We start from the raw sequence: 26,955 nt of genomic DNA, 5'->3' as shown, positions 1-26,955 counted from the left end.
AGGGTTTAGACATCATTACTGTTTGCTAAACGACACATTTTGCAATTATTTGCTAGCTAGCAAGTTAGTAACTAGTTTAGATCCCGTGGAGTTGAGTTAATTAAGGGTGCGTTCATAATTCACCTGGCTATCTACTCCGGGTTCAGAGCACGCTCGTCTGAGGTTGCGTTTGTAAATTGCCTCCAGTGTGTCAGTGTGTTCTCGGTTGTTTGTAAGTTCAGAGCGTTTCTCTCTCGGAGCGTTCAGAGCACACACACACACACACACTAGACGCTCTGACAGAGGAGAATGGCTGAAAACTAACGTTAGCTACATACGGAGAAGGGTTTTCGAGAGCTAGTAAGCAGCTTAGTTAGCTAACTTGCTCGCTAGCTAGTTTCAAGATTGTTATGTTAGCTAGCTAGATAGCTATTTTTTAGACATTGTTAACTATCAAAATGTTAACAAGTAAATCCGCTTTGTAACAATACATTCTGTAACAATACATACAGTTCTGTGTGTTCTGCATCTATTGTCCAAATGGGAAAGATTAGCCACCCTGATAGTTGCTAGGTAACACTACTTAGCTAGCAATTTAGTAAGCTGCTAACCAGCTGTTGCTGTGTTGTTTACAACAGCACCATATGGGACCTCTACTAGTTATGTACTGTAGCTACTGACGTTTAATAACTCTGTGTAAGAGCATTAGAACACTGAGCTAACTGTTCAGTTAACATGGCAGTTGAACATCAGTGTCCCACATCTAACTATTTAACCAGCCTTCACTATACAGGATAGCTACAACAATATATGTTTTTGTCCTGGGCAGTCTCATCCCTTTTGCAAAGGAACCATAAACAACAACCTATACAAACAGACTGGTGGTTTACCATTTTCCTTTTTCTTTTGAAGGATGGAACAAGTTGAGGACTGAAGTTTTGGATGCTCTGACATTGCTGGATCCTTTATTATATATGATGAGATCTGTCTGCTCTCCTAGAGATTGACTCGAGCTTCCCCAGGACCGATGTGCCCATGAAGCCCTTGTTTCAGTGCAGGCTTCAGAAGCTGAGGCTATAAAGGGACTAGAGGACTAATCTGCAGCCTTTGTCCTGGTCCTGGACTTCTCTTTAGCCCTTTATCAGTCCTCCCTGTTCCCTGCCATATCCCCTCACCACTCCACTGCACCACAGCCCCGGCCTCACCTGTGGCCAACATGGGCTGGTTCCTCCTCCCATTTGATAACCTGCTGTGTATGGTCCTTGGCATATCCTTCACTGTGGGATTCAGCTCGCTGCTAGTCATAGTCGTGCCGGCCGTCCTTGGAGTGTCTATTGGGATCCGCAGACTGTACATGAAAAGCCTTCTCAAGGTCTTTGAGGTGAGTTCGCTTCACACTGTCACAATGGGTCCGATTCCAACTCTAGTTAAGCATGCGTAAATGGAACGTAATTCCCTTTTTTATGCACTTTTCTCTATATGCATATTCTGACCTTGAACTTAGACACACCTATTCTCATGCTTAAGATCTAGTGAACCTACCAGTTTCAAGTGGAAAAAGCATCTTTATTTTTTCTGATAGAAATGCCACCATTCTCCATGCACTGTAATTTACAACTTCATAAGATCTAGTTAAATGAGTAATCAGTTTGGATAAGGGAATTATAAATAGAAATAACACTTGTTTTAGATCTATTTTACCTTATAATCGCTGGAGACATGTGAAACCAGTCATATGGCAGCAAACTGAAGCATAGCAACAGATCAACTTTCCCACAGTAAAGTTTATGAAATGCTGTGACATTATTCAGAGTTTAAGTTGTACAGCCTTTTAACTTGCAGGGATGGGCACTCAAATGTCTTAGTTATAGGATACCCCTGACTTTCTCTCTTTCCTATTTCTATCATGTTAAATATTAGCCACTACCAGTATCGACTGTCAGTGGGCCTAATAACCACACATATTCAACTGCCAATTTACTGTTAGTTCCCTTCAGTTGGTATAGGTTACATTATCATTCCATTTAATGACATTGTTTCGTTTACCTTTGTTTGTTTCCTCTGTAAATGCCGGCACGGCCCTGTGGTTATTGCTGAGGATCATTAGTAACAGTTGATCATATAAAAAAAGACATGTAGGCTAATTAAATCGTAATGGAGTGGTGCGCAGACCAAGCGGTAACAGTCTGAACCCGACGCACGGCGCAACACTTGGCCGTGTCATTACACAGTTACATGGTTAGTGCAGGTAGTAGACGAGGGTATAGCCTACTGTTGTAGACTGTTCTCCCTATTATAATTCTATCTACACTAATCTTCCAACATTACCATGGGTTGAAGAACTGAATGTGGACATTTTCTGAATGAATCAAACCACGGTTTTCGTTCTTTTGTTTGTAAAGGCTCTCCAAACCTGTTTTTTTATGATTCATAAATACTTTCCTAAACCTAAATAATCTACAAAATCTTTGTATTTTTAAATCTACCAATTGGTGCTGAAACGGAGACGAATATGCATATATTTAGATGGCTTTCTTTAATTGATCCCTAATATTCAGAACCCGTTCTCTCCATATATTCTTGTTGTATGTAGACAAAATTCTACTTAAAAGGATGGCTTAAGATAAAAGTACTGAAAACCCTATTGAATGAAAACTCCACGAGAAAATCTGTCAGCCAGCAAATGAGAGGGTTTTCAGTAGTTTAATAAAATGTATTCAGAGCGCGCAAGAGAGTGTTACGCAACTGAATAAGGTAAGTCTGAATACCAACTACTGAGAAGTGCATAGAAAAGGCGTCAATTCCTAAGTCAGAATTGGGCCCTTAGTGAATGCCTGCTTCGAGATATTTAAAAAAAACGTTGATAGGCGACTTGCATACTCAAATACAAAGTAATTGTATTCCAGTTTTAATGTATGAACTTGAACTATTCCTATATTTTGAATTAGCTTAGCAGTAAGGGGAGTTCATCTAAGGCCAGGCTCAATTTAGAATAGCTGCCCTTATTCCACCCCAGGTTGTGTCTGATCTGCTTTGTGGAGAGAGTAGTCACCTCAGCTTGGCTCTTTTTTTCTCCTAATGTGGTCAGTCAACTTCACTGAGAATAAATGGCATTATGGACATTGTTCTGTGGAGCAATTCATATAATTAGATTTTTCATTCACTAAAGTGAGCACGAGAGACCACTACCCTCAGTGGATTTGTCAAATTTGTCCTCTGGTGGCAGTGTGTGTGTGGTCTTTGCTTCTCCCCTACCACATGACATTTGACATCAACCTGTTGCATCTGTCAGGGGCATGTCACAGTGCCTCTGGCTGTAAGTGCTGAATTAGCCTAGCAGCATTGCACTTTCAAATTACTTGGGATTTCATATCAATATGATTATAATCTCCTACACATTCAAACAAAGGCTTGAGGTTCTTTTCAAGGAAATCATGAGTGAATTAGGCCTAGGTGTGGGGCAGCCACAGGAATTGTGGAGGAAATGGTTTAGGAAGGGATATACAGTAGAGGTCTTCACAGGTCCACCCGAACCTGAATATCCGACCCGGGACCCGAGCAGGTCCAAATTCTATGTAACCACAGCTGATCGACCCGAATAGACCTGACCACTTCTGGTTCGGGTCTGATTGTCCTCGGGTCCATTCGGATCCTCCTTTTTTATGGGGCGGCAGGTAGCCTAGTGGTTAGAGTGTTGGGCCGAAAAGTTGCTAGATCGAATCCCAGAGCTGACAAGTGTGGTGGCTAATTTCTGCATTACCAAATAAGGAGAGTTACAAACTTCACACACAAGTCAGTTATACTTAAAACTACATCTTTAATAATTAAGATGCTTTTGCAAAAGCACTTGACCTTCAATGATGCCATTGAAAAAGTACAAAGATCTTTTATACCCAAGACCCACCCCTCTCAACGTACATGACGAACAACAGATCTTAGGAACAGTTCACAAAGGTTAAGTTTTGTATGAAAGATATCTATAAAACATAGCAGACAGCAACTGCTGTATCAACAGTGTTCATTGTATAGACCAGTATCTGGTCCTCCTACCCCAAACTGGAACTGTCTCTCCCTTGTACAGTATAGAACAGAACCATTTGCTCATCCAATGGCATAAATCAATTGACAACTCTAAATACTCCCATCTCCAGTAAACCCCCTCTTGACTCCACTCCTGGACAAGCTCACTGAGGGGAGTGAGCCTCTAGGTCATACACTATCCCAGGATAAGTGCAAGATCTAGAGAGAGGATATACAATGGTCCCAGACACTGCCATACACCTCCTCACAACATAGAAAAGGAGGGAGTGACTTGCGCACATACATTGTGGAGACAAGTAATTGGTTCCCCATTAATCACGCCATCCCTTCACATGGTTTAAGAATAGGTAAAGACACATTCACATATGAAGACAATGTTTCATTCTGACTTCTCCCCTCTCTGGGCCCCAAGTGACTGAGCCCTAGCTAAGGGAAAGTACAACTGTCAACACCAGAGTGAACACCATCCTAATGACAAGTATCTCACATAAGCATATTATACAAATAAAACATCTTAATTATCTATGTTACCCAACTAATTCTGATTCATCCGCCACACAAGATAAAAATCTGTCATTCTGTCCCTGAACAAGGCAGTTAACCCACTGTTCCTAGGCTGTCATTGTAAACAAGAATTTGTTATTAACTGACTTGCCTAGTTAACCTGTTATGGATAGGGGGCAGTATTTTCACGGCTGGATAAAAAACGTACCCGATTTAATCTGATTATTACTCCTGCCCAGAAACTAGAATATGCATATAATTATTAGCTTTGGATAGAAAACACTCCAAAGTTTCTAAAACTGTTTGAATGGTGTCTGTGAGTATAACAGAACTCATTTGGCAGGCCAAAACATGAGAAGATTCTGTTCAGGAAGTACCCCGTCTGACCATTTCTTTCCCTTCTTGATTCTCTCTATCCATTACAAAGGATCTCTGCTGTTACGTGACACTTCCTACGGCTTCCATGGGCCCTCAGAGCCCGGGAAAAAGCTGAATGACGTAATTCAAAGCCCTGGCTGAAACACACGAGCGCTTTTGCTAAGTGGTCTATCAGAGGACAAAGGGCTTCATGCTCGTGCCCGAGTCGACCCCGTGTTTTATTTTCTTTCGGCTGTTTACCTAATTGCAGATTCCCGGTCGGAATTTTATCGCTTTTTTACGAGAAAAATGGCATAAAAATTGACTTTAAACAGCGGTTGACATGCTTCGAAGTACGGTAATGAAATATTTAGAAATCTTTTGTCACGAAATGCGCCATGCGCGCGACCCTTATTTACCATTCGGATAGTGTCTAGAACGCACAAACAAAACGTCGCTGATGGAACATAACTATGGATTATTTTGGACCAAACCTACATTTGTTATTGAAGTAGAAGTCCTGGGAGTGCATTCTGACGAAGAACAGGAAAGGTAATAACATTTTTGTTATAGTAAATCTGATTTTGGTGAGTGCTAAACTTGGTGGGTGTCTAAATAGCTAGCCCTGTGATGCCGGGCTATCTACTGAGAATATTGTAAAATGTGCTTTCACCGAAAAGCTATTTTAAAATCGGACATAGAGTGCATAGAGGAGTTCTGTATCTATAATTCTTAAAATAATTGTTATGTTTTTTGTGAACGTTTATCGTGAGTAATTTAGTAAATTCACCGGAGGTTTGCGGGGGGTATGCTAGTTCTGAACGTCACATGCTAATGTAAAAAAGCTGTTTTTTTTATATAAATATGAACTTGATTGAACAAAACATGCATGCATTGTATAACATAATGTCCTAGGGTTGTCATCTGATGAAGATCATCAAAGGTTAGTGCTGCATTTAGCTGTCTTCTGGGTTTTTGTGACATTATATGCTAGCTTGAAAAATGGGTGTCTGATTATTTCTGGCTGGGTACTCTGCTGACATAATCGAATGTTTTGCTTTCGCTGTAAAGCCTTTTTGAAATCGGACAGTGTGGTTAGATTAACGAGAGTCTTGTCTTTAAAATGCTGTAAAATAGTCATATGTTTGAAAAATGGAAGTTTTCGGATTTTAGAGGAATTTGTATTTCGCGCCACGCCCATCATTGGATATTGGAGCAGGTGTTCCGCTAGCGGAACATCTAGATGTAAGAGGTTTTAAGGGAGCCCCAAATAGTTGAGTTGGCCAACTTGAAGCATAGCTACTATTATTATATTGATTGCTAATTGCTGACCCATAAAAGACACAGTGAACATCTTTTGCGGTCATACAGTGCTGTGGGCTGCTTTCAGTCTCTCCCTCAGGGGAAACCACATGCCCCCCCAAATACTCCAGACTGCCTGTTTCATGCTTATGGGCCTGTCTAAGATATTCTCTGTGGATCTGCTTACTCAGCTCTTGACTCCTTGTCAGTTGTACCATGTGATGTAGTCTTGCTAGGCCAGGCTAACATAATCATTTATGAGATACAGTCTGGTCCCCAAGACTATCTGTGATGCAACTTCAGGCTTATGAATGAAGATATCATGGCACAGAGAAATGATTGCTTCTCATCAAATTATAAGAATTCTGAATAAAATTTCATAAGCTTTAGAATATGTCTTAAAAATACCTTTGGGATAGAATTCATGGCTTAAAGTTAATGTATGATACCCCCTCTCTTTAGTGGGCTACTGTGCGGATGGAGAGAGGCGCAAAGGAGAAGAATCAACATCTTTATAAACCCTATAGTAATGGTACGACCTTTCAATGTACATCTCTCACTTATGGGAATGGCAATGTCTCTGTTGTTGCATTAACTCTGTCTCTCTTTCCATCCCTCTCTCTCCCTCCCTCCCTCTCTGTCTCAGGTATCATAGCTAAAGAGCTGTCCTCTCTGGAGCAGGAGATCCAGGAGCTCCGTGCCAGCGGCACCACTCTGAGCTCTGAGCCTGAGTTTGAGATGGCGGACATCATGTATTTCTGCCGGCGGGGGGTGGAGAGCATCGTGGATGACGAGGTGACCAAGCGCTTTTCTGCTCAGGAGCTGGAGTCCTGGAACCTGCTGACTCGCAGCAACTTCAACGCCCGCCACATCAGCCTGCGACTCAGTGTGCTCTGGGGACTGGGTCTCTTCATCCGCTATGGCTTCCTGCTGCCACTCAGGTCAGAGGTCAAGAGTCAGCATCTAAGGCAGGAAAAGTCTTTGCTAGTTATAGGCCAACAAAGAGCTGACGTCAATAAGTCTACAAATTCGATTTATGAGAATTGTGTTTATTTAGAGTGAAAGACCGTTTTTTTGTGGTTTTTGCACATCACAACTTTTGTTGTAAACAGAATTGATATGTGGTGGGCTGTTTTGTGTTCTACAGGGTTACTCTGGCAGCCTCTGGTATTGGTCTGCTTGTGGTCTTGACTACCATAGTGGGCTTCATACCAAGCGGCTGGTACGTTTCCACCAACACCCTCAGAATTACCACAAACTTACAGTACCTTATCTACAAGAAGATTTTGTGTTGGTGAAAGCCTTATTGTAAGTGTGTTGATCTCCTCAGGTTAAGGACGTACCTCAGTGAGAAGATTCATCTGATGTCTTATCGCATCTGTGTCCGATCCCTAACTGCCATCATCACCTACCACAACAGGTACTGTAGACCAACCAAATGCTCACTGGCTAGTATTCACAACATCAGCTCAGACAACAGAGACACAAACCTACTGTATTTTGTCACAGCTTTCTGCCCATTTAGTGACGAACCACCCTATCTTGTACTGAGCTCAAAGCCAGTCTTACAGTGCCTTCAGAAAGTATTCATACCCCTTGACTTATTCCATATTTTGTGTTACAGCCTGAATTCAAAATGGTTTAAAGGGATTTTTTTCCTCACTCATCTACACACCATACCCCATAATGACAAAGTGAAAACATGTTTTTAGAAATGTTAGCAAATTTATTGAACATGAAATAAATCAATAATAATTTACATAAGTATTTACACCCCAGTCAATACTTTGTAGAAGCACCTTTGGTGGCGATTACCGCTTTGAGTTGTCTTGAGTATGGCTGTATCAGCTTTGCACATATGGATTTGGGGATTTTCTCCCATTCTTCCTTGCAGATTTTCTCAAGCTCTGTTAAGTTAGATGGGGAGTGGCAGTGAACAGCAATCTTCAAATCTTTCAACAGATTTTCAATGTGATTCAGGTCTGGGCTTTAGCTGGGTCACTCAAGGACTTTCACATTCTTGTTCTAAAGCCATCCCAGTGTTACCTTGGCTGTATGCTTGGGGTCATTGTCTTGTTGGAAAGTAAATCTTCACCCCAGTCTAAGGTCTTTTGAACTCTGAACCAGGTTCGTATCAAGGATCTGCCTGTATTTGGCTCCATTCATTGTTCCCTTTATCCTTACCAGTCTCCCAGTCCTTGCCTCTGAAAAGGATCCCCATAGCAGGATGCTGCCACCACCATGCTTCATGGTAGGGACGGTTTTAGACGGGTGATGAACTGTGCCTTGTTTTCTCCAGACAGCACTTTGCATTCAGGCCAAAGATTTCTGTTTTTGTCTCATCAGACCACAGAATCTTTTGCCTTATGCTCTGAGTCTTTCATGTGCCTTTTTGCAAACTCCAGGTGTGCTGTCGTGCCTTTTTTTCAGGAGTGGCTTCTGTCTTGCCACTCTCTCATAAAGAGAAGATTGGTGAAGTGCTTTAGACACTTGTCCTTCTGGCAGGCTCTCCCATCTCAGACAAGGAACTCTGTAGTTCTGTCAGATTGGTCATTGGGTTCTTGTTCACTTCCCTGACCAAGGTCCTTCTTGCCTGGTTGCTCAGTTTGGTTGGCCAGCTCTTGGCAGTCTGGGTAATTCCATATGTTTTTCAATTTCCCAATGACCACTGCTCTTGGAAACGTTCAACATTCTAGAAATTGCTTTATACCCTTCCCCAGATATATATGCCTCATCACAATTATATCTCAGAGATCTACAGACAGTTCCTTGGACTTCATGGTATAGTTTCTGCTCTGACATGCACTGTCAACTGTGGGACCTTATATAGACAGGTGTGTTTCTTTCTAAATCATGTTCAAACAATTGAATTGGCCACAGGTGGACTCCAATGTTTTTTATATATTTATTTTATTTAACATTTATTTAACTAGGCAAGTTAGTTAAGAACACATTCTTATTCCCAATGACGGCCTACCGGGGAACAGTGGGTTAACTGCCTAGTTCAGGGGCAGAACGACATATTTTTACCTTGTCAGCTCGGGGATTCCATCCAGAAACCGTTTGGTTACTGGCCCAACGCTGTAAACACTAGGCTGCCTGCTGCCCCAAAGTTGTAGAGACATCTCAAGGATGATCAAAGGAAATTGTCAGCACCTGAGCTACATTTGGAGTGTCAAAGCAAAGGGTTGTGAAAATATATTTAATTTTCAGTAAATTAGCAAATATGTCTGTTTTCATGTTTTCACTTTGTCATTATGGGGTATTGTGTGTAGATAGATGGGTGTGATTTAAAAAATGTAATCCAGTTGGAATTCAGGCTGTAATACAAAATGTGGAATAAGTCAAGGTGCATGAGTACTTTCTTTAGGCACTGTATGTCAATACAGTCAATACTGGAAGGATATTGACCTCATCCCGTCAGTAGAGGATGCCTGGTTATTTTTAAAAAATGCCTTCCTCTCCATCTTAAATAAGCATGCCCCTTTCAAGAAATTTAGAACCAGGAACAGATATAGCCCTTGGTTCTCCCCAGACCTGACTGCCCTTAACCAACACAAAAATATCCTGTGGCGTTCTGCATTAGCATCGAACTGCCCCCGCGATATGCAACTTTTTAGGGAAGTTAGAAACCAATACACACAGGCAGTTAGAAACGCCAAGGCTAGCTTTTTCAAACAGAAATTTGCTTCGTGCAACTCCAACTCTAAAAAGTTCTGGGACATTGTAAAGTCCATGGAGAATAAGAACACCTCCTCCCAACTGCCCACTGCACTGAGGATAGGAAACTTTGTCACCACCGATAAGCCCACTATAATTGAGAATTTCAATAAGCATTTTTCTACGGCTGGCCATGCTTTCCACCTAACTACCCCTACTGCATTCAACAGCACTGCACCCCCCACAGCTACTCGCCCAAGCCTCCCCCATTTCTCCTTCTCCCAAATCCATTCAGCTGATGTTCTGAAAGAGCTGCAAAATCTGGACCCCTACAAATCAGCTGGGCTTGACAATCTGGACCCTTTCTTTCTAAAATTATCTGCCGAAATTATTGCAACCCCTATTACTAGCCTGTTCAACCTCTCTTTCGTGTCGTCTGAGATTCCCATAGATTGGAAAGCAGCTGCTGTCATCCCCCTCTTCAAAGGAGGTGACACTCTTGACCCAAATTGCTACAGACCTATATCCATCCTACCCTGCCTTTCTAAGGTCTTCGAAAGCCAAGTCAACAAACAGATTACTGACCATTTCGAATCCCACCGCACCCTCTCCGCTATGCAATCTGGTTTCAGAGCTGGTCATGGGTGCACCTCAGCCACGCTCAAGGTCCTAAACGACATCGTAACCGCCATCGATAAGAAACAATACTGTGCTGCCGTATTCATTGACCTGGCCAAAGCTTTTGACTCTGTTAATCACCACATCCTCATCGGCAGACTCAGTAGCCTTGGTTTCTCAAACGATTGCGTCGCCTGGTTCACCAACTACTTCTCTGACAGAGTTCAGTGTGTCAAATCGGAGGGCCTACTGTCTGGACCTCTGGCAGTCTCTATGGGGGTACCACAGGGTTCAATTCTTGGGCCAACTCTTTTCTCTGTATACATAAATGATGTCGCTCTTGCTGCTGGTGAATCTCTGATCCACCTCTACGCAGACGACACCATTCTGTATACTTCTGGCCCTTCTTTGGACACTGTGTTAACAACCCTCCAGACGAGCTTCAATGCCATTCAACTCTCCTTCCGTGGTCTCCAACTGCTCCTAAACACAAGTAAAACTAAATGCATGCTCTTCAACCGATCGCTGCCTGCACCTGCCCGCCTGTCCAGCATCACTTCTCTGGACGGTTCTAACTTAGAATTTGTGGACAACTACAAATACCTAGGTGTCTGGTTAGACTGTAAACTCTCCTTCCAGACTCACATCAATCATCTCCAATCCAAAGTGAAATCTAGAATTGGCTTCCTATTTCACAACAAAGCATCCTTCACTCATGCTGCCAAACATACCCTCGTAAAACTGACCATCCTACGTATCCTCGACTTCGGCGACGTCATTTACAAAATAGCCTCCAATACCCTACTCAACAAGCTGGATGCAGTCTATCACAGTGCCATCCGTTTTGTCACCAAAGCCCCATATACTACCCAACACTGCGACCTGTACGCTCTCGTTGGCTGGCCTTCACTTCATAATCGTCGCCAAACACATTGGCTCCAGGTCATCTACAAGACCCTGCTAGGTAAAGTCCCCCCTTATCTCCGCTCACTGGTCACCATAGCAGCACCCACCTGTAGCACGCGCTCCAGCAGGTATATCTCTCTGGTCACCCCTAAAGCCAACTCCTCCTTTGGTCGTCTCTCCTTCCAGTTCTCAGCTGCCAATGACTGGAACGAACTACAAAAATCTCTAAAACTGGAAACACTTATCTCCCTCACTAGCTTTAAGCACCAGCTGTCAGAGCAGCTCACAGATCTCTGCACCTGTACATAGCCCATCTTTAATTTAGCCCAAACTACTACCTCTTCCCCTACTGTATTTATTTTATTTATTTTGCTCCTTTGCACCATATTATTTATATTTTAACTTTGAACTTTCTTCAAACTACAAATCTACCATTCCAGTGTTTTTCTTGCTATACTTTATTTACTTTGCCACCATGGCATTTTTTTGTCTTTACCTCCCTTATCTCACATCATTTGCTCACATTGTATATAGTCTTATTTTTTCTACTGCATCATTGATTGTATGTTGTTTTACTCCATGTGTAACTCTGTTTTTGTATGTTGTCGAACTGCTTTGCTTTATCTTGGCCAGGTCGCAATTGTAAATGAGAACTTGTTCTCAACTTGCCTACCTGGTTAAATAAAGGTGAAATAAATAAAAATAAAAATTAGGGTGGCACACACTGGTTGTTGGTAGTTTTATGAGAAAGGCGGTTTTGTTAGTGTGTCTCATTCAGTTGTTTCTTTGCTCTGCCGACAGTGAGAACAAACCAAAGAATGGAGGCATCTGTGTGGCGAATCACACAACTCCCATTGACGTCATCATCCTGGCCAATGATGGCTGCTATTCTATGGTACTGTATGTAAATCCTAGTGTGTAACAGTAAGCATTGTGTGCCTGTTTAAATCTATGTGTGTGTCTGTGTGTGTGCTAGTACGGAATATGTGGGGTGCTTGGGAGACAGATGTATAACCCATTCTTTGCCAAGATGTTTAGTTCAAGATTCCCACTCAGTCTTCACTTCCTCTCTCAGGTTGGCCAGATCCATGGTGGTTTGATCGGGGTAGTCCAGAGAGCCATGGTGAAATCCAGCCCCCACATCTGGTTTGAGAGATCTGAAGTCAAAGACCGTCACCTTGTGGCCGAAAGGTAATACTGCAGCTGCATGTTGCGGAAACCATACTTTCCTTCCGTTTCTCATTGTCAGACTTGGCGAAGGCATTAAAAAGCAGTGAATACATCCTTATAATGTGGTGAAAACAGTTATATTATTCATAGCGCTGTGACGGTCATGGAATTTTGGATGATGGTTTTTGTTGCACATTTTCTCCTCTCCTTCACTCCGGACTGCATGTGCTGCCATAGAAATATGCTTCCTAATTGTGATCATTGTCAGCTCTTCGTTCGACGGTTATTTTATTTTCATGACGGTCTTCATCCATAACCGCCGGTTATATTGTAATATGGTAATTTCCCCATCCCTAGATATTAACATGTTATTTACACTGTTCTGTATTTTCTTTTTCCAGGCTTAGCAATCATGTAGCAGACAAAACTAAACACCCCATCCTCATCTTCCCAGAGGGTTAGTATGAAAACGAACCCTTTTCTGATGGATCGAGTGCTGCTCAAATAGAAATGAGATATGGCAACTAATGAAGGCTGTAATGATGATAAAAATACACCCTGTCGGATCTGTGTGAGTGTCACGCTGCAGCATTACACAATGTGTTTCTCACTCAGGCACCTGCATCAACAATACCTCAGTGATGATGTTCAAGAAGGGCAGCTTTGAGATAGGCTGTACTGTCTACCCTGTGGCCATTAAGGTAGTTTCTCCTTCTCTCTCTACTGCCGTTTTGTCTATAATTCTCTCTCAACCACCCTTTGACCTCTCCCTGTGACAGTATGACCCTAGGTTTGGCGATGCGTTCTGGAACAGCAGTAAGTTTGGGATGGTCAACTACCTGCTGAGGATGATGAGCAGTTGGGCCATCGTCTGCAGTGTCTGGTACCTTCCACCTATGAGCAGAGAGGTGTGGCCTTTCTTTTGGTTTAGCCCAGTAACGTTGTTATTATTGATTTGTATAATGCAGTTATAAACAAGGGAATCCCCTAAGGTCTACACCTAAATAATCCTGACAGTGATAACTCAAAAACTCCATCCTTGTATGGAGACTCAATGTTAACTGTCTGACTGAGCCATCTCTGTTGTTGTGTGCGTAGGAGGGAGAGGATGCGGTGCAGTTTGCCAACAGAGTAAAAGCAGCCATCGCCACGCAGGGAGGACTGGTGGACCTGCTCTGGTGAGTTTCAGTGAATACGCATCTCGCACACACACACACACACACACACACACGCATCTCGCACAGATTCTATCTAGCACGATTCCTAGCTGTGTGTTTATCATGGTGTGTACTTTCTTGTAAGTGTATATGTGTTGAGGGTTGTACAAAACTGCTCTTCCCTGTGTTTATCTGTCTGCTCTAAGGGATGGAGGGCTGAAACGAGGGAAGGTGAAAAATACTTTCAAAGAGGAGCAGCAGAAGCTGTACAGCAAGGTGCTGGTTGGAGACCAGGAGGACCAAGGTGAAGACAGACCACAGGAAGATGAAGAAGAGGGGGACCAAAATGAAGACGGACCACTTGAAGATTACACACCCAGACCACTGGAAGACTGCTCTCTGAGACTACAAGAAGAAAAGAAGGAGAGAGGCTCAGAGACACCAATGAAGGACCAATGAGGGTGGGGGTTCCATTCCTACCAGGTCATTAAGTGTCAGTGGAGCCCCACTCACTGTCTTGGTGAGGCACTAGACCAGAGGATTTATTGGATTGGAAGCCTTAAAGTAATTTCAATAACAATGAACTACTCAGAGACCATTTCAATAACAATGGACTACTCAGAGACCATTTCAATAACAATGAACTACTCAGAGAACATTTCAATAACAATGAACTACTCAGAGACCATTTCAATAACAATGGACTACTCAGAGACCATTTCAATAACAATGAACTAGTCAGAGATCATTTCAATAACAATGAACTACTCAGAGACCATGTAGTGTAACTGAACAAGTATCATTTTCTACAGGCTGTAAGCCACGTACTTTTGCGTTTGTGCTGCACTATGCACAGTCATTTTATGAATGTTAACTGTTTTAATACTGTATTTAAATATTTATCTTTAATATTTTAATATTTTCTTTGTATTTATGCTATTTTGACCAGTATATTTGGGTTGTTTTGGGTAGTGCAATTAGGTCCCCCACAACTTCATTAAAACAATGTATCATAAAGAGCACATGTTAAACTTAATAAAATTAATTTCAGCCTGTTTTGGCCTTCCATGGTGACATCACCATACAGTAAATAAATAGACCAATAAGAAAGCCAAACCTCCTGTCAATAACAGCACATTTTTCACTTTCCCCCTCCCCACTCAGACTACTCCCAGACAATCCTAGCAAAATTCTTGCTTGAGAAATTGCCCTTTGCTAAGAAGCTATTCTTGTTAGTTTTCAATTAAAATTAATCACATAAAGGTTCTTGTTACCCAGAAATGATTTGATATTGAGATAAAAATGGCTGCATTGGACCTTTTTAAAGTAACAGGGTTGACTTAACAGTTTGAAGTTTATCTTAAATCAGCCATAACTTGTGTGCAATAGGGAGGACCAATTGAATGCACGCTTCATCCCAATTATTATTATTTTACATTTCTACCCTCTCTCTATCTATGGGAAACATTCAGTTTTCCACCACACAACTCCATAAAATGACCAAAAAGCTTTTACATTATGATTTGACTTAGATTTTCATAGTTTCTTTAGAAAAAACATTTTAAAAAAGGAATAGTTTAAATTAGAGTTCCGTTAATGTAACAGGGTGGCCCCTAAAATGAGGGACCAATTTAAGTTATTCACTTATCGCGTGAAGTAAATAATAATCTTCAGAAATGACTTTGTCAAAGCAATAAGATAACTAGGGCTTTACAATGATGGAGAAATGTTTGGGTTAAAATCCTACTAGAAGTCACGAGGGACATGTCAAAATGCAGATTTGACACTTTAGCAAGTCTTTAGTCACATAAAAAAATCTGTTAATGTTAAATGGCACTTTAATATAACAGGCTTTTCAATATTGGTGCACAGTTACTACTTCAAATATCAAAGGGAGGCAAAAGGCACTATTCGTTGAACGATCCATTTATGCATATTGTGAAAACAGGAGGAAAGGTTACAAAGCCACAGCAGACCAAAGATGCAGATAATAGGTCAATCTGTGTCACAGTCCTAGACAATAGAGAACATGACACGGAAGACTGTAACCATGTTATCAAAATAAGCTTTGTTGTACAATTAATGGTAAAATGTATTGCATTTCTAAAAGTCAACTATTGTCATGAATTCAGCAAGTGAAGACACTTGCCAGCTGGTATGCACATGCTCTGAGTACACATCCTGGTATTCCATCTGGTCCTGCTGTCTTGCAAATGTTAACCTGTTTAAAAGGTCTTACATTGGCTACGGAGTGCGAGATCTCACAGTCGTCCGGAACAGCTGGTGTTCTCATGCATGCTTCAGTGTTGCTTGTCTCGACTCAAGCATAGAAGGCATTTAGCTCATCTAGTAGGCTTGCGTTGCTGGGCAGCTCGCGCATGGGTTTCCCTTTGTAATCCGTGATAGTTTGCAAGCCCTGCCACATCTGTCTAGAGTCAGAGCCGGCGTAGTAGAATTTTGATCTTAGTCCTGTATTGATTCTTTGCCTGTGATGGCTCGTTGGTGGTCGTAGCGGGATTTATTATAAGAGTCCTGATTAATGTCCCGCACCTTGAAAGCGGCTGCTCTAGTCACTATGGGGGTGATGTCGTCGATGCACTTATTAATGAAGTCGGTGACTGATGTTGTAAATGCCTCAATGTTATTGAATCAATCCAGGAACATATTCCAGTCTGGGCTAGCGAAACAGTCCTGTAGCTTAGTATCTGCTTCATTGGACCACTTCCGTATTGAGCGGGTAAGCAGAAAGCAGGAGGATAGAGTTATGGTCTGATTTGTCGAAAGGAGAGTGAGGGAAGGCCTTGTATGCGTTTCTGTGTGTGGAGCAGTGGTGGTCGGTGCTGTTTAAGATTTTTTTTATGAGCATGGTCTTATTTCTATTACAGCATATTGGTTGACTATCATTCATATTTCATTCACCCAGCTCAATGTAACATTGATAGGTTTAGGCTACTACATGATACTTAAATGTTCCCTATACCCGTCATGTGGTTGCTACAACCTAGCCTATGAATGAAAGTTTACAACATAGGTGCACAGGTCGAGAGAAATTTGAGTAATCAAGGTTACAGACATTGACACATTCAATACCACCTTCCACAATCTAGCCTGCATCTTACTGATCTAGGGTGTAATCATTAGTCCAAATTCAGGTATGTTTATCCCCATTTCATTTCGCTTGCTTCCGTTTAAGAAATGTTTTTCAACATAATCGGCGGACTGAAAAGACTACACCCCTGATTACATGTAAACACAGTTCACTTTCATAGCAGCCACAAACAGCATGATCCCTTTGTTTGTTAGATAATTTCTTCTTGCATCTATGTGCTATCCTCCTCTCACCTTTCCCGCTTGTGGACTTTAGTGCACAACACATCAGCTGTCTGTGACCAGGCGAAAAACCTTTCCAAGCCAAACTTTCACATCATAACCACTACACAACCTCCATCGTTGTCCCCATATTAGCTAATGTCATGTCAACATAGCTACTCGATCTAACGTGTTAGTTAACCTGCTAAAATCATGCAGCATAGTGTACAGTTAGCAAGCAGTCCAGCAGTTACACCGGCAGGCCCCGGTAGCAATAAATTAATAAAACCAGTGTTGGATAGCCATAGCCAGCTAGAAAACATAGCATCCCTCTCTATTTGAGCCGGGTGTTTGAGTAGACTAAACTAGCTAGCTGCATTTGCTAGCTAAGTAAATGAAACAAATCCAAAATATAGCTAGCTCTCTCCCTTGCTTTTCCTTCATTTTGGAAAAAATGCAGCTATTGTCTTTCTCTCTCTTTGAGTCAACGACTCAACACATTTTATGCACTGCAGTGCTAGCTAGCTGTAGCTTTCAGTACTAGATTAATGATTTGATCCTTTGATTGGGTGGACAACATGTCAGTTCATGCTGGACGAGGTCTGATAGTTTGGAGGTTGACCTCCGGAAGTTGTCCTCATTTCTGTGTAAGTCTATGGAATGTACCCAGAGGAGGACGGAAAGTAGCTGTCCTCCGGCTACACCGTGGTGCTACCTTACAGAGTGCTGTTGAGGCTACTGTAGACCTTCAATGCAAAATGTGTTTTCATCAATTATTTGCTGATGTGAATACATTTAGTATAATTTTATTTAAAAAGGATAACTTTTGTCACGTTTCACAATAATAAAAAAAATGAAATTCACTGAGGAGGATGTCTTTCCCCTTCTCCTCTGAGGAGCCTCCACTGGTGTGGAGTAAAGTTGATCTAGAGCTTTGTCACCTCTAGTTGCACAGGTGACACGTTGGTAAAAATGAGATTAAAATCACCGGCCACGAGAAAGGCTGCCATTATAAAAATTTTTTGGTTAAGGGCCCTATACAGCACATTGAGTACGGTCTTAGTGCCAGCATCGGTTTGTGGTGGTAAATAGACCGCTACAAAAAATATAGATAAGCTCTCTTGGTAAATAGTATGGTTTGCAACTTATCCTGAGGTATTCTAACTCAGGCGAGCAAAAACTTGAGACTTCCTTAACATTAGAGTAATCGTGCTCAATGTACGAGCTGTTGTTAACAAAGATACACACCCCTCCTCCTTCCTTCGCCTTACCCGAATCTTCCGTCTGGTCTTGATGATGCATGGGGAAGAAATGTGAGATCTATATTATTCATGTCCTCGTTCAACCACGACTCTGAGAAACATAGGATATTACAGTTCTTCAGGTCCCATTAATAGGATAGTGTACAACAGAGCTCATCCAGTTTGTTCTCCAGTGACGTTCGCCAATAGAACAGAGGACAATCGTGGTTTATTTGCTTGCTGACATAGTCTCGTGAGGATACCGCCTCGCCTGCCTCTTTTTCGCCCCCAACTTCCTCTTTCGAGTCCTGGGGATTAAGGCCTGGTCCAGAGTAAGCAGAACATCCAGAGCTGCCGACTCGTTGAAGTACACATTTTCATCCAAATCAAGGTTAGTGATTGCTGTTCAGATGTCCAGAAGCTGTTTTCAATCATAGAAAATTATGGCGGAGACATTATGTACAAAAAAAGTTACGCGTAAAATAAAAAAGTAGCAGAACTGGTCAGGAGTCCGTAAGACAGCTATCCACTGCAGCACCATCTCTGTATCACTCCATTCAAACAGTTTTATTGATATCATAATGGCTTTTTAGATTAGATTTCACGTATGTTTTAGTTTTATGGTATGCTGATTGGACTGGTATTAAAAAATAATATTGCAGTTAACAGAAACTGGGACAATCAGCAGTTGCTACATCCATTTTTGGTCATAAATGTATGATATGTACCCATTGATTTTTTAAAGATTATAACTTATAAATGCCTCATGAGATTAGTGTAACTGTCATACCCCATCAGAACCCCAAATATAAGCTTGTTTTTCTCCAATGTTTAATTAAATACTTAAACTAAAACAAAAATTCTGGTCATTGCTAGGGCAGTTGTGGTGACCATATTACGCCACACTGGCAGTCATGAGTCATGACCGCAGTCATTTTCCAAGTGTCCGTCGAGTCATGTAATCTCCTCCTATGTGCTCTGTACTGTATATGAATGGCGCTGATGGGTTGGTAGTACCCAACTCGCTAACGACTATCAGGTCACCAATGGCCTGGTACTCAGCGCATATTGTCCCTCTAATCACTGTGACATAAATGCAATCAAAAATCACATAAAACACTTAGGCTATCCACTGGCGTAATGCAGTTTCTCTGGACCTTCAAGGTCGGAGATCCCCCCGCTGTCCCCTCCTTAAAATAAAATGTATATGCGTCAGCGAGACAGTCACTCAAAGTACAGACTACCAGTCGCTGTCCATGGTGCTGAAATTGCAACATGTCTATGCGGCTACCTATTGAATCGATGAAAAGCTTTCTATTGTGCCATGCAGTGCATGTAGCATATAGCTTTGCATTAGCTAATGGATAAATGTTTATTTGTAGGCCTATTTGGTCTGAATTTTCTCATGTTAAGCCTAAAATGTTCAAAGCTATACAAGGCTGCCATTTACATTGCTGACTGGCGGCATTAACGTTATTATTTGTTGAGTAATTAAAGTTGGAAATTCCAACATTGCAGATTGTATGCTGTTGTATTGAACATTTCTTTTACAATCAGCAACATATATATATATATATATATATATGATTCAGCCTTATTCTAAAATTGATGAAATAATTTTTTTCCCTTATCAATCTCCCACTTTACCACCACCAAAGCACCAGACCATCACATTGCCTCCACAATGCTTGACAGATGGTGTCAAACACTCCTCCAGCATCTTTTCATTTTTTCTGCATCTCAAGAATGTTCTTCTTTGTGATCCGAACACCTCAAACTTCGACTGTCCATAACACTTTTTTCCAATCATCCTCCGTCCAGTGTCTGTGTTCTTTTGCCCATCTTAATCTTTTATTTTTGTTGGCCAGTCTGAGATATGGATTTTTCTTTGCAACTCTGCCTAGAAGGCCAGCATCCCGGAGTCGCCTCTTCACTGTTGACATTGAGACTGGTGTTTTGCGTGTATTATTTAATGTAGCTGTCAGTTGAGGACTTGGGAGGCATCTGTTTCTCAAACTAGACACTCTAATGTAGTTGTCCTCTTGCTCAGTTGTACACCGGGGCCTCCCACTCCTCTTTCTATTCCGGTTAGAGGCAGTTCGGGCTGTTCTGTGAAGGGAGTAGTACACAGCGTTGTACGAGATCTTCAGTTTCTTGGCAATTTCTCACATGGAATAACCTTCATTTCTCAGAACAAGAATAGACTGACGAGTACTGATGAGAAAGCTATGTTTCTGGTCATTTTGAGCCTGTCATCGAACCCACAAATGCTGATGCTCCAGATACTCAACTAGTATAAAAAAGGCCAGTTTTATTACTTCTTTAATTAGAACAACATTTTTCAGCTGTGCTAACACAACTGCTAAAGGGTTTTCTAATGATCAATTAGCCTTTTAAAATGATAAACTTGGATTAGCTAACACAACACAGGAGTGATGGTTGCTGATAATGGGCCTCTGTACACCTATGTAGATATTCCATAAAAAAGCTGCCGTTTCCAGCTACAATAGTCATTTACAACATTAACAATGTCCACACTGTATTTCTGATCAATTTGATGTTATTTTAATGGCCAAATAATTTGCTTTTCTTTCAAAAACAAGGACATTTCCAAGTGACCCCAAACTTTTGAACGGTAGTGTATATTTACACGATATTTGAAACAGTATGTTACATTTTTATTTAGTCTCCAATATGGGATATATTTGTTATGGAATATGAGGTGAAACTAACCCGGTAATTACTTGTACTGGCAATATAACGTAATTAGCTCTTCTATGATTTTATGATCAGTACAAAAATCATATCATGGCTTTGTTTTTATAGCACTGTCACGACGTTGGCCTGTGGGTAAGGTTTATGACCCCCCCCCCATAAATACCTTTCTCCCTTCCCCTCTCTTACTGACCCTACTGAAGGACTGCTGTCCTGTTAAATATAGAGAGTCTGGGAACATCAAACAAATGGGGAAAGGAACCATATTTTGGTAATAAAACCAGTTGGAAATATGCTTTGGAACGTAATGAGTACGGATGTCAGTTCAGTTGTCATCTGAGACATTATGACTGATGACAGGACGACAAACTGTACCTGGGAAAGTATCCACCCTCTAGTTATCAGAGTCACATGGAATTGTTATGCAATTGAAATGTTTGATATTGAAATTGTTTGTTAGGAGATTAAATGTAATTTTAGCTTCCAAATGAGAGATTTGGGTTTTCATAAGGAAAGTGCCCTGCTTGATCAGTGGCCCACCCCTGTGAAGAGGGGTTATAAACGATGAAACACATCCTTCCCCCCTCTCCACTATATAAGCCTTTGACGAAAAGATAACCACGTTGTTCCAGTACGTGAGGTCTGCAGCCTCTACGTTAGAAGGACACACATGTCAAGTACAGAACTAAGCCAACCTCGGCGTGAGCTTTGGTGGCGAATGGTATGAACTTTGAGCTTATTCACTACAGAAGTGATACTTCCTAGCCGTTGAGTTAGCAGCGGCCGCTGTAGACGTGGGCTAGGAAAGGACGGACGACGGATCCAGTCTAACAAACAGACGAAGATACCACCACGTATCCAATTTACCACCAGAGACATTCTTCCGAGTACAGGAAGATCTGTTGGCCAACCCGGCCAGCATCTACGACCAATCTACCAAAGCGCAGCTCAGAGTAAATATATATTGCATTTTCCTTTTCCAAATGGGCGGTAATTTAGAATGCATAAGATAATGTATTTACGATAGCATAGCTGCTGTTTCTTTGTTCCTAAATCTTCCCGCTCTTTCATTCAAGCCCAACCCCCTTTCCTTTGTGTAACCAGCCATCATGTATGACATCATTTGTATTCGGTGTATTTTGTAATTCTGTGTGATTAGTTAGGTATTTAGTAAATAAATAATTAAACCCAATTTTGTATTGCTGATTCAACTTGTTAGCCAGGGTTCGTGAAGATAGCCAAGAATTTACAACTTTCATTATGAGACTGAAAATAAGATAAGGGTTAATATTGACTGCTATCGATGTAAAATATTACTAAGTATTTTAAGAGTTTATTCGGAAGATAACGGCTCTATAAACGTTCTTCCGTGGTGCCCCGACTTTCTAGTTAATTACATTTACATGATTAGCTTAATCAGGTAATATTAATTACAGAGAAAGAATTTTATAGGTTAGCATGTCATATCACTTAATCCGGCATAGCCAAAGACACGACAGCACCTTTCGTTTTATCACAGAAGACAGTTTTAGTATTCATCACTGTATTCTTTACCAAAAGGTTGTCTGGATCTCTTTGAAGTCACATAGATCACATCATTGCACTCTGAAGTATCTAACATTGTTATCAAACCCCTTCTCAGTGCTGGTCAACTATGGAGACTCCTTTGGTGTCTAGAGAGTTAGGTAGATAAGCCTTTAATTTCCTTGCACCTTATGTGTTGAATGATCTGCAATACACTTTAAAAATGAAGGGATTTGTGCCTCTAGGGCATTTCAGAGGGTTGTTAGGGGACCTTTTAACTGAAGAATGTGTCTGTTTGTTATGATTATAGATAGCTGATGTTTTATGGATCTGACTTTAGTGATAAGAAAACTGTCTGTTTGCTGAATGGCCCAACATAATTTAGTCTGTCACACGGAAACTCTAAACATTTGATTTATTTTTAACAAAATAATGTGGGAAGGAATAGAGCGTTGGGGTGAGAGTTACTGGCTATACTGTCTGGGGGTCGGGACATGCGGGCGGCTCGGGCTGGCTGAGTAGTCTAGCAGATTTACTGCCCACTGGGCACACGCACACCACGTCATTTCAATGTGGGAATTTGGGTAATATTTGGTTGAGACCTGGTTCAGATATCAACCTTTATTCACCCACTCAAAAAGGCAGCCAGAAATTTGTTGAATTCCAAATGTGTTGTCACTATGCTTTCAACCATCTACAAGCACAACCAAATTCCAATGGAAAACAGTGTCAGATTTTTGGTTTAGTTGTCATCTAAATGTGTTATCACTGCGCAATCAACCATTTAAAAGCACAAAGTTCAAAACTGAATACAACGTCAGATATTTTGTTTTTTAAACCAACTTCATGTGTTATCCCTGTGCTTCATCTTATAGCACATCCAAATGACCTGGATTGCAGTTAAGATTATTAAAAGTACATAGTGCAAGTGATCAATGCTGTTCAAGATTCTGCGCAGATTATTACAGCAATTGTGAAGATCTCCACAGACCTGCGATCTTTGCATTCTATCTTAAACATGCACGCTTTATGATTACGTAAGAAGACATTGATAGTTACTGTAGACTAACTTCAAAATGTGACCATGGATGTGTTACTCATTTTAAGGTTGAATAAATATTTTTACCTTAGTATTGAATTGTGTTTGGTTGACAACGAAACCAAATATCAACATTAAAAGGATATCTAATACTTGTATATTTTCATCTGAGACACTGGCTTAATGCTATTCTTTAACTTGTATTTTTGGTTTAGTTGGAGATGTGAATCCAATATAATTTGTAAACTTGTCTACAAGATAATAGGCTATTTACTGTATTGAAAAAGTGACATTGAATTGTGTTGTCACGTCCTGACCAGTAGAGGGAGTATTTGTATTGTAGTTTGGTCAGGATGTGGCAGAAGGGTATTTGTTTCATATGGTTCGGGTTGTGTGTGTAGTATTAAAGGGGTGTTTGGTTTATGTATTCCGGGGTTTTAGTGTATGTTTTGGTTTTCTAGGGTTTGTCTATTTCTGTTGTTTGTGTGGCTCCTGATCAGGAACAGCTGTACGTCGTTGTTCCTGATTGGGAGTCATATATTAGGATCTTGTTTTCACCTGGGGTTTTTGTGGGTAGTTGTCTTTTGCACTGCTAGTTATATTTAGCCTGCGAAACTGTCATCTGTCGTTCTTTGTTTTGTTGTTTTTTCCCGTGTTCTCTTTACTTAATAAATACAAGATGAGCATTCATATATTCCCGCTGCGCCTTGGCCATCTCTACACAACGACAGCCGTTACATGTGTTTGGATTAGTAATTGATATGTTGGATTCACTTCTCCATCTCAACCAAGAATCACATTTAAAGAATAGGACTAAATCCAATCAAACTTAATCTAAAGTGCATTTCAAGTGTTATCAACTGTTATATGATTTAGTCTTATTCTTAACTTAGAGTATCTAATAGTAGAGTATCTATCTCAACCAAATATCTAAGTTAAGAATAGGACTAAATCATGTAACACTTCAAAAGCACTTAAGATTAAGTTTGATTGGATTTAGTCTTATTCTTTAACTTTGATTATTGGTTGAGATGGAGACGGGAATCCAACATATCAATTATTAATTTGTAAACAGACTGGAATTAAAGCCAGACTAAGTTAGTGTCATAGATGGAACTAGCCAAGCAGAAGATACATCTCCTTCAACTGTTGATAATTGGTTGTGTTGACAACCAAACACAGTTCAATATCCAGTTTGTCTACAAATGATCAATTTATGTGTTGGATTCATGTCTCTATTTCAACCAAAAAATCTAAGTTAAAGAATAGGAGTACATCTAATCGAATCAAACTTTAAATGCACTTTAAATAAGTTTGATTTGAAGGTACTGTACTGTAGAAGGCATCAACTGTCACGGTTGTCGTCGGTAATGGAGGACCAAAACGCAACAGGTATGTGCAGGCTCATCTTGATGTTTATTTACTTTCAAAATGAACATACAAAAATAACAAAACGAAACCACGAACAACAAAACAGTCTGACTAGGCACAAGGCTAAGCACAGAACAATCTCCCACAAAATACAAGACAAACACACCCAACTAATATAGGACTTCCAATCAAAGGCAACACCAAACAGCTGCCTTCAATTGGAAGTCCAACCCCAATTAACTCAACATAGAAACACACACACTAGACTAACCATAGAAAACATGAAAACCAAACAGTGCCCAAAAACTACGGAATACTTAAATCAAATGCCCCTTCAACAAACACACCACACCGAACCACATAAAACGAATACCCTCTGCCACATCCTGACCAAACTACAATACTAATTAACCCTTATACTTGCCAGGAAGTGACATCAACACATTAACAAAGTTGTTAATGAATGATAGTCAAACATCCCTTTTGGTTTCACCTTTACTCAGCATCACTGTCTGACACAAACAATTACAGTGCCAACAGTTAGATCCATAAAACATCAGATGACTTTCAAACTTTAAAGGCACTTCAAATAATTTTATTTCATTGTCTTATTCTTTAACTTAGATTTTCGGTTGAGATGGAGATGTGAATACAACATCTTAAAGATTGACTTGAAGATTACATTTGATACATTTATATTGTCAATTTTTAGTTGAATCATGGGTTGAATTAAAATAATAGACGTTGAGGTCTTTGCAAATGCTACATAGGTCTAAATAGTATCATTGAGGATGTATGACTTATAAAGTGTGGTTACATTTAATTAGCTCTGTTAAACCTACACTTTGGAATGACTTTGATAGCAACAGTGAATATATTTAGTTATGAAGAGGTCTCTTAACAATCACTCCCATGATAGCACATTGGTAGCAATCAGTGACAAATATAAAAGCTAAAAAAGGGCTGGGCTTGGTTAAAACCCTGGATGGGAGGCCAAATTAATAGCTGAAGATAGATCAACTCTCCATTAAATGGTGCTGCTCAGCATAAAGATTTTTTTTAAACATTTTAGTGGATATAACGTTGAAGATCTCACATTTTTTAAAAGGTACAAATGCATCATATTTTTCACATGGTTTGTCTATGTTGAAAATTGGTTACTATATTGATATAATCCAGTGGTTGAAATTTCACCCTCAAAACAACAGTTGAAGTCGGACGTTTACATACACTAAGGTTGGAGTCATTAAAACTTGCTTTTCAACCACTCCACAAATTTCTTGTTAACAAACTATAGTTTTGGCAAAACTCAGTGCCTCTTTGCTTGACATCATGGGAAAATCAAAAGATATCAGCAAAGACGTCAGAAAAAGAATTGTAGACCTCCACAAATTTGGTTCATCCTTGAAAGCAATTTCCAAACGCCTGAAGGTACCACGTTCATCTGTTCAAACAATATAAACACCATGGGACCACGCAGCCGTCATACCGCTCAGGAAGGAGACGCGTTCTGTCTCCTAGAGATGAACGTACTATGGTGCGAAAAGTGCAAATCAATCCCAGAACAACAGCAAAGGACCTTGTGAAGATGCTGGAGGAAACGGGTACAAAAGTATCTATGTCCACAGTAAGACAAGTCCTATATCAACATGACCTGAAAGGCCGCTCAGCAAGGAAGAAGCCACTGCTCCAAAACCGCCATAAAAAAGCCAGACTACGGTTTGCAACTGCACATGGGGACAAAGATCGTACTTTTTGGAGAAATGTCCTCTGGTCTGATGATACAAAAATAAAACTGTTTGGCCATAATGACCATTGTTATGTTTGGAGGAAAAAGGGGGAGGCTTGCAAGCCGAAGAACACCATCCCAATCGTGAAGCACGGGGGTGGCAGCATCATATTGTGGGGTAGCTTTGCTGCAGGACTGACTGGTGCACTTCACAAAATAGATTGCATCATGAGGTAGGACAATTATGTGGATATATTGAAGCAACATCTCAAGACATCAGTCAGGAAGTTAAAGCTTGGTCGCAAATGGGTCTTCCAAATGGACAATGACCCC

General features: G+C 40.7%; 1 protein-coding gene across 2 annotated transcripts; it reads left to right on the top strand.

The window, feature by feature from the left end:
• The first annotated feature begins 871 nt into the window (after positions 1-871).
• LOC115149166 (glycerol-3-phosphate acyltransferase 4) lies at positions 872-14,709 on the top strand. Of its 2 annotated transcripts, XM_029691758.1 has the most exons (12): positions 872-1,360; positions 6,646-6,715; positions 6,830-7,124; positions 7,331-7,405; positions 7,514-7,603; positions 12,169-12,262; positions 12,443-12,558; positions 12,939-12,994; positions 13,153-13,238; positions 13,317-13,445; positions 13,636-13,715; positions 13,901-14,709. In XM_029691758.1, exons 1-12 carry the CDS (start codon positions 1,196-1,198, stop codon positions 14,151-14,153), a joined length of 1,509 nt encoding a protein of 502 aa, XP_029547618.1. In that variant the 5' UTR covers positions 872-1,195; the 3' UTR covers positions 14,154-14,709. The 2 variants fall into 2 exon arrangements, with proteins under 2 accessions (XP_029547618.1, XP_029547619.1); XM_029691759.1 differs by lacking the exon at positions 6,646-6,715 and having other exon boundaries at positions 1,315-1,360.
• Positions 14,710-26,955: the final 12,246 nt, after the last annotated feature.

This window comes from Salmo trutta, chromosome 15, assembly GCF_901001165.1.
Source record: "Salmo trutta chromosome 15, fSalTru1.1, whole genome shotgun sequence".
Classification (NCBI taxonomy): Eukaryota; Metazoa; Chordata; class Actinopteri; order Salmoniformes; family Salmonidae; genus Salmo; species Salmo trutta.
This window is presented reverse-complemented; position numbering and strand designations above follow the sequence as displayed.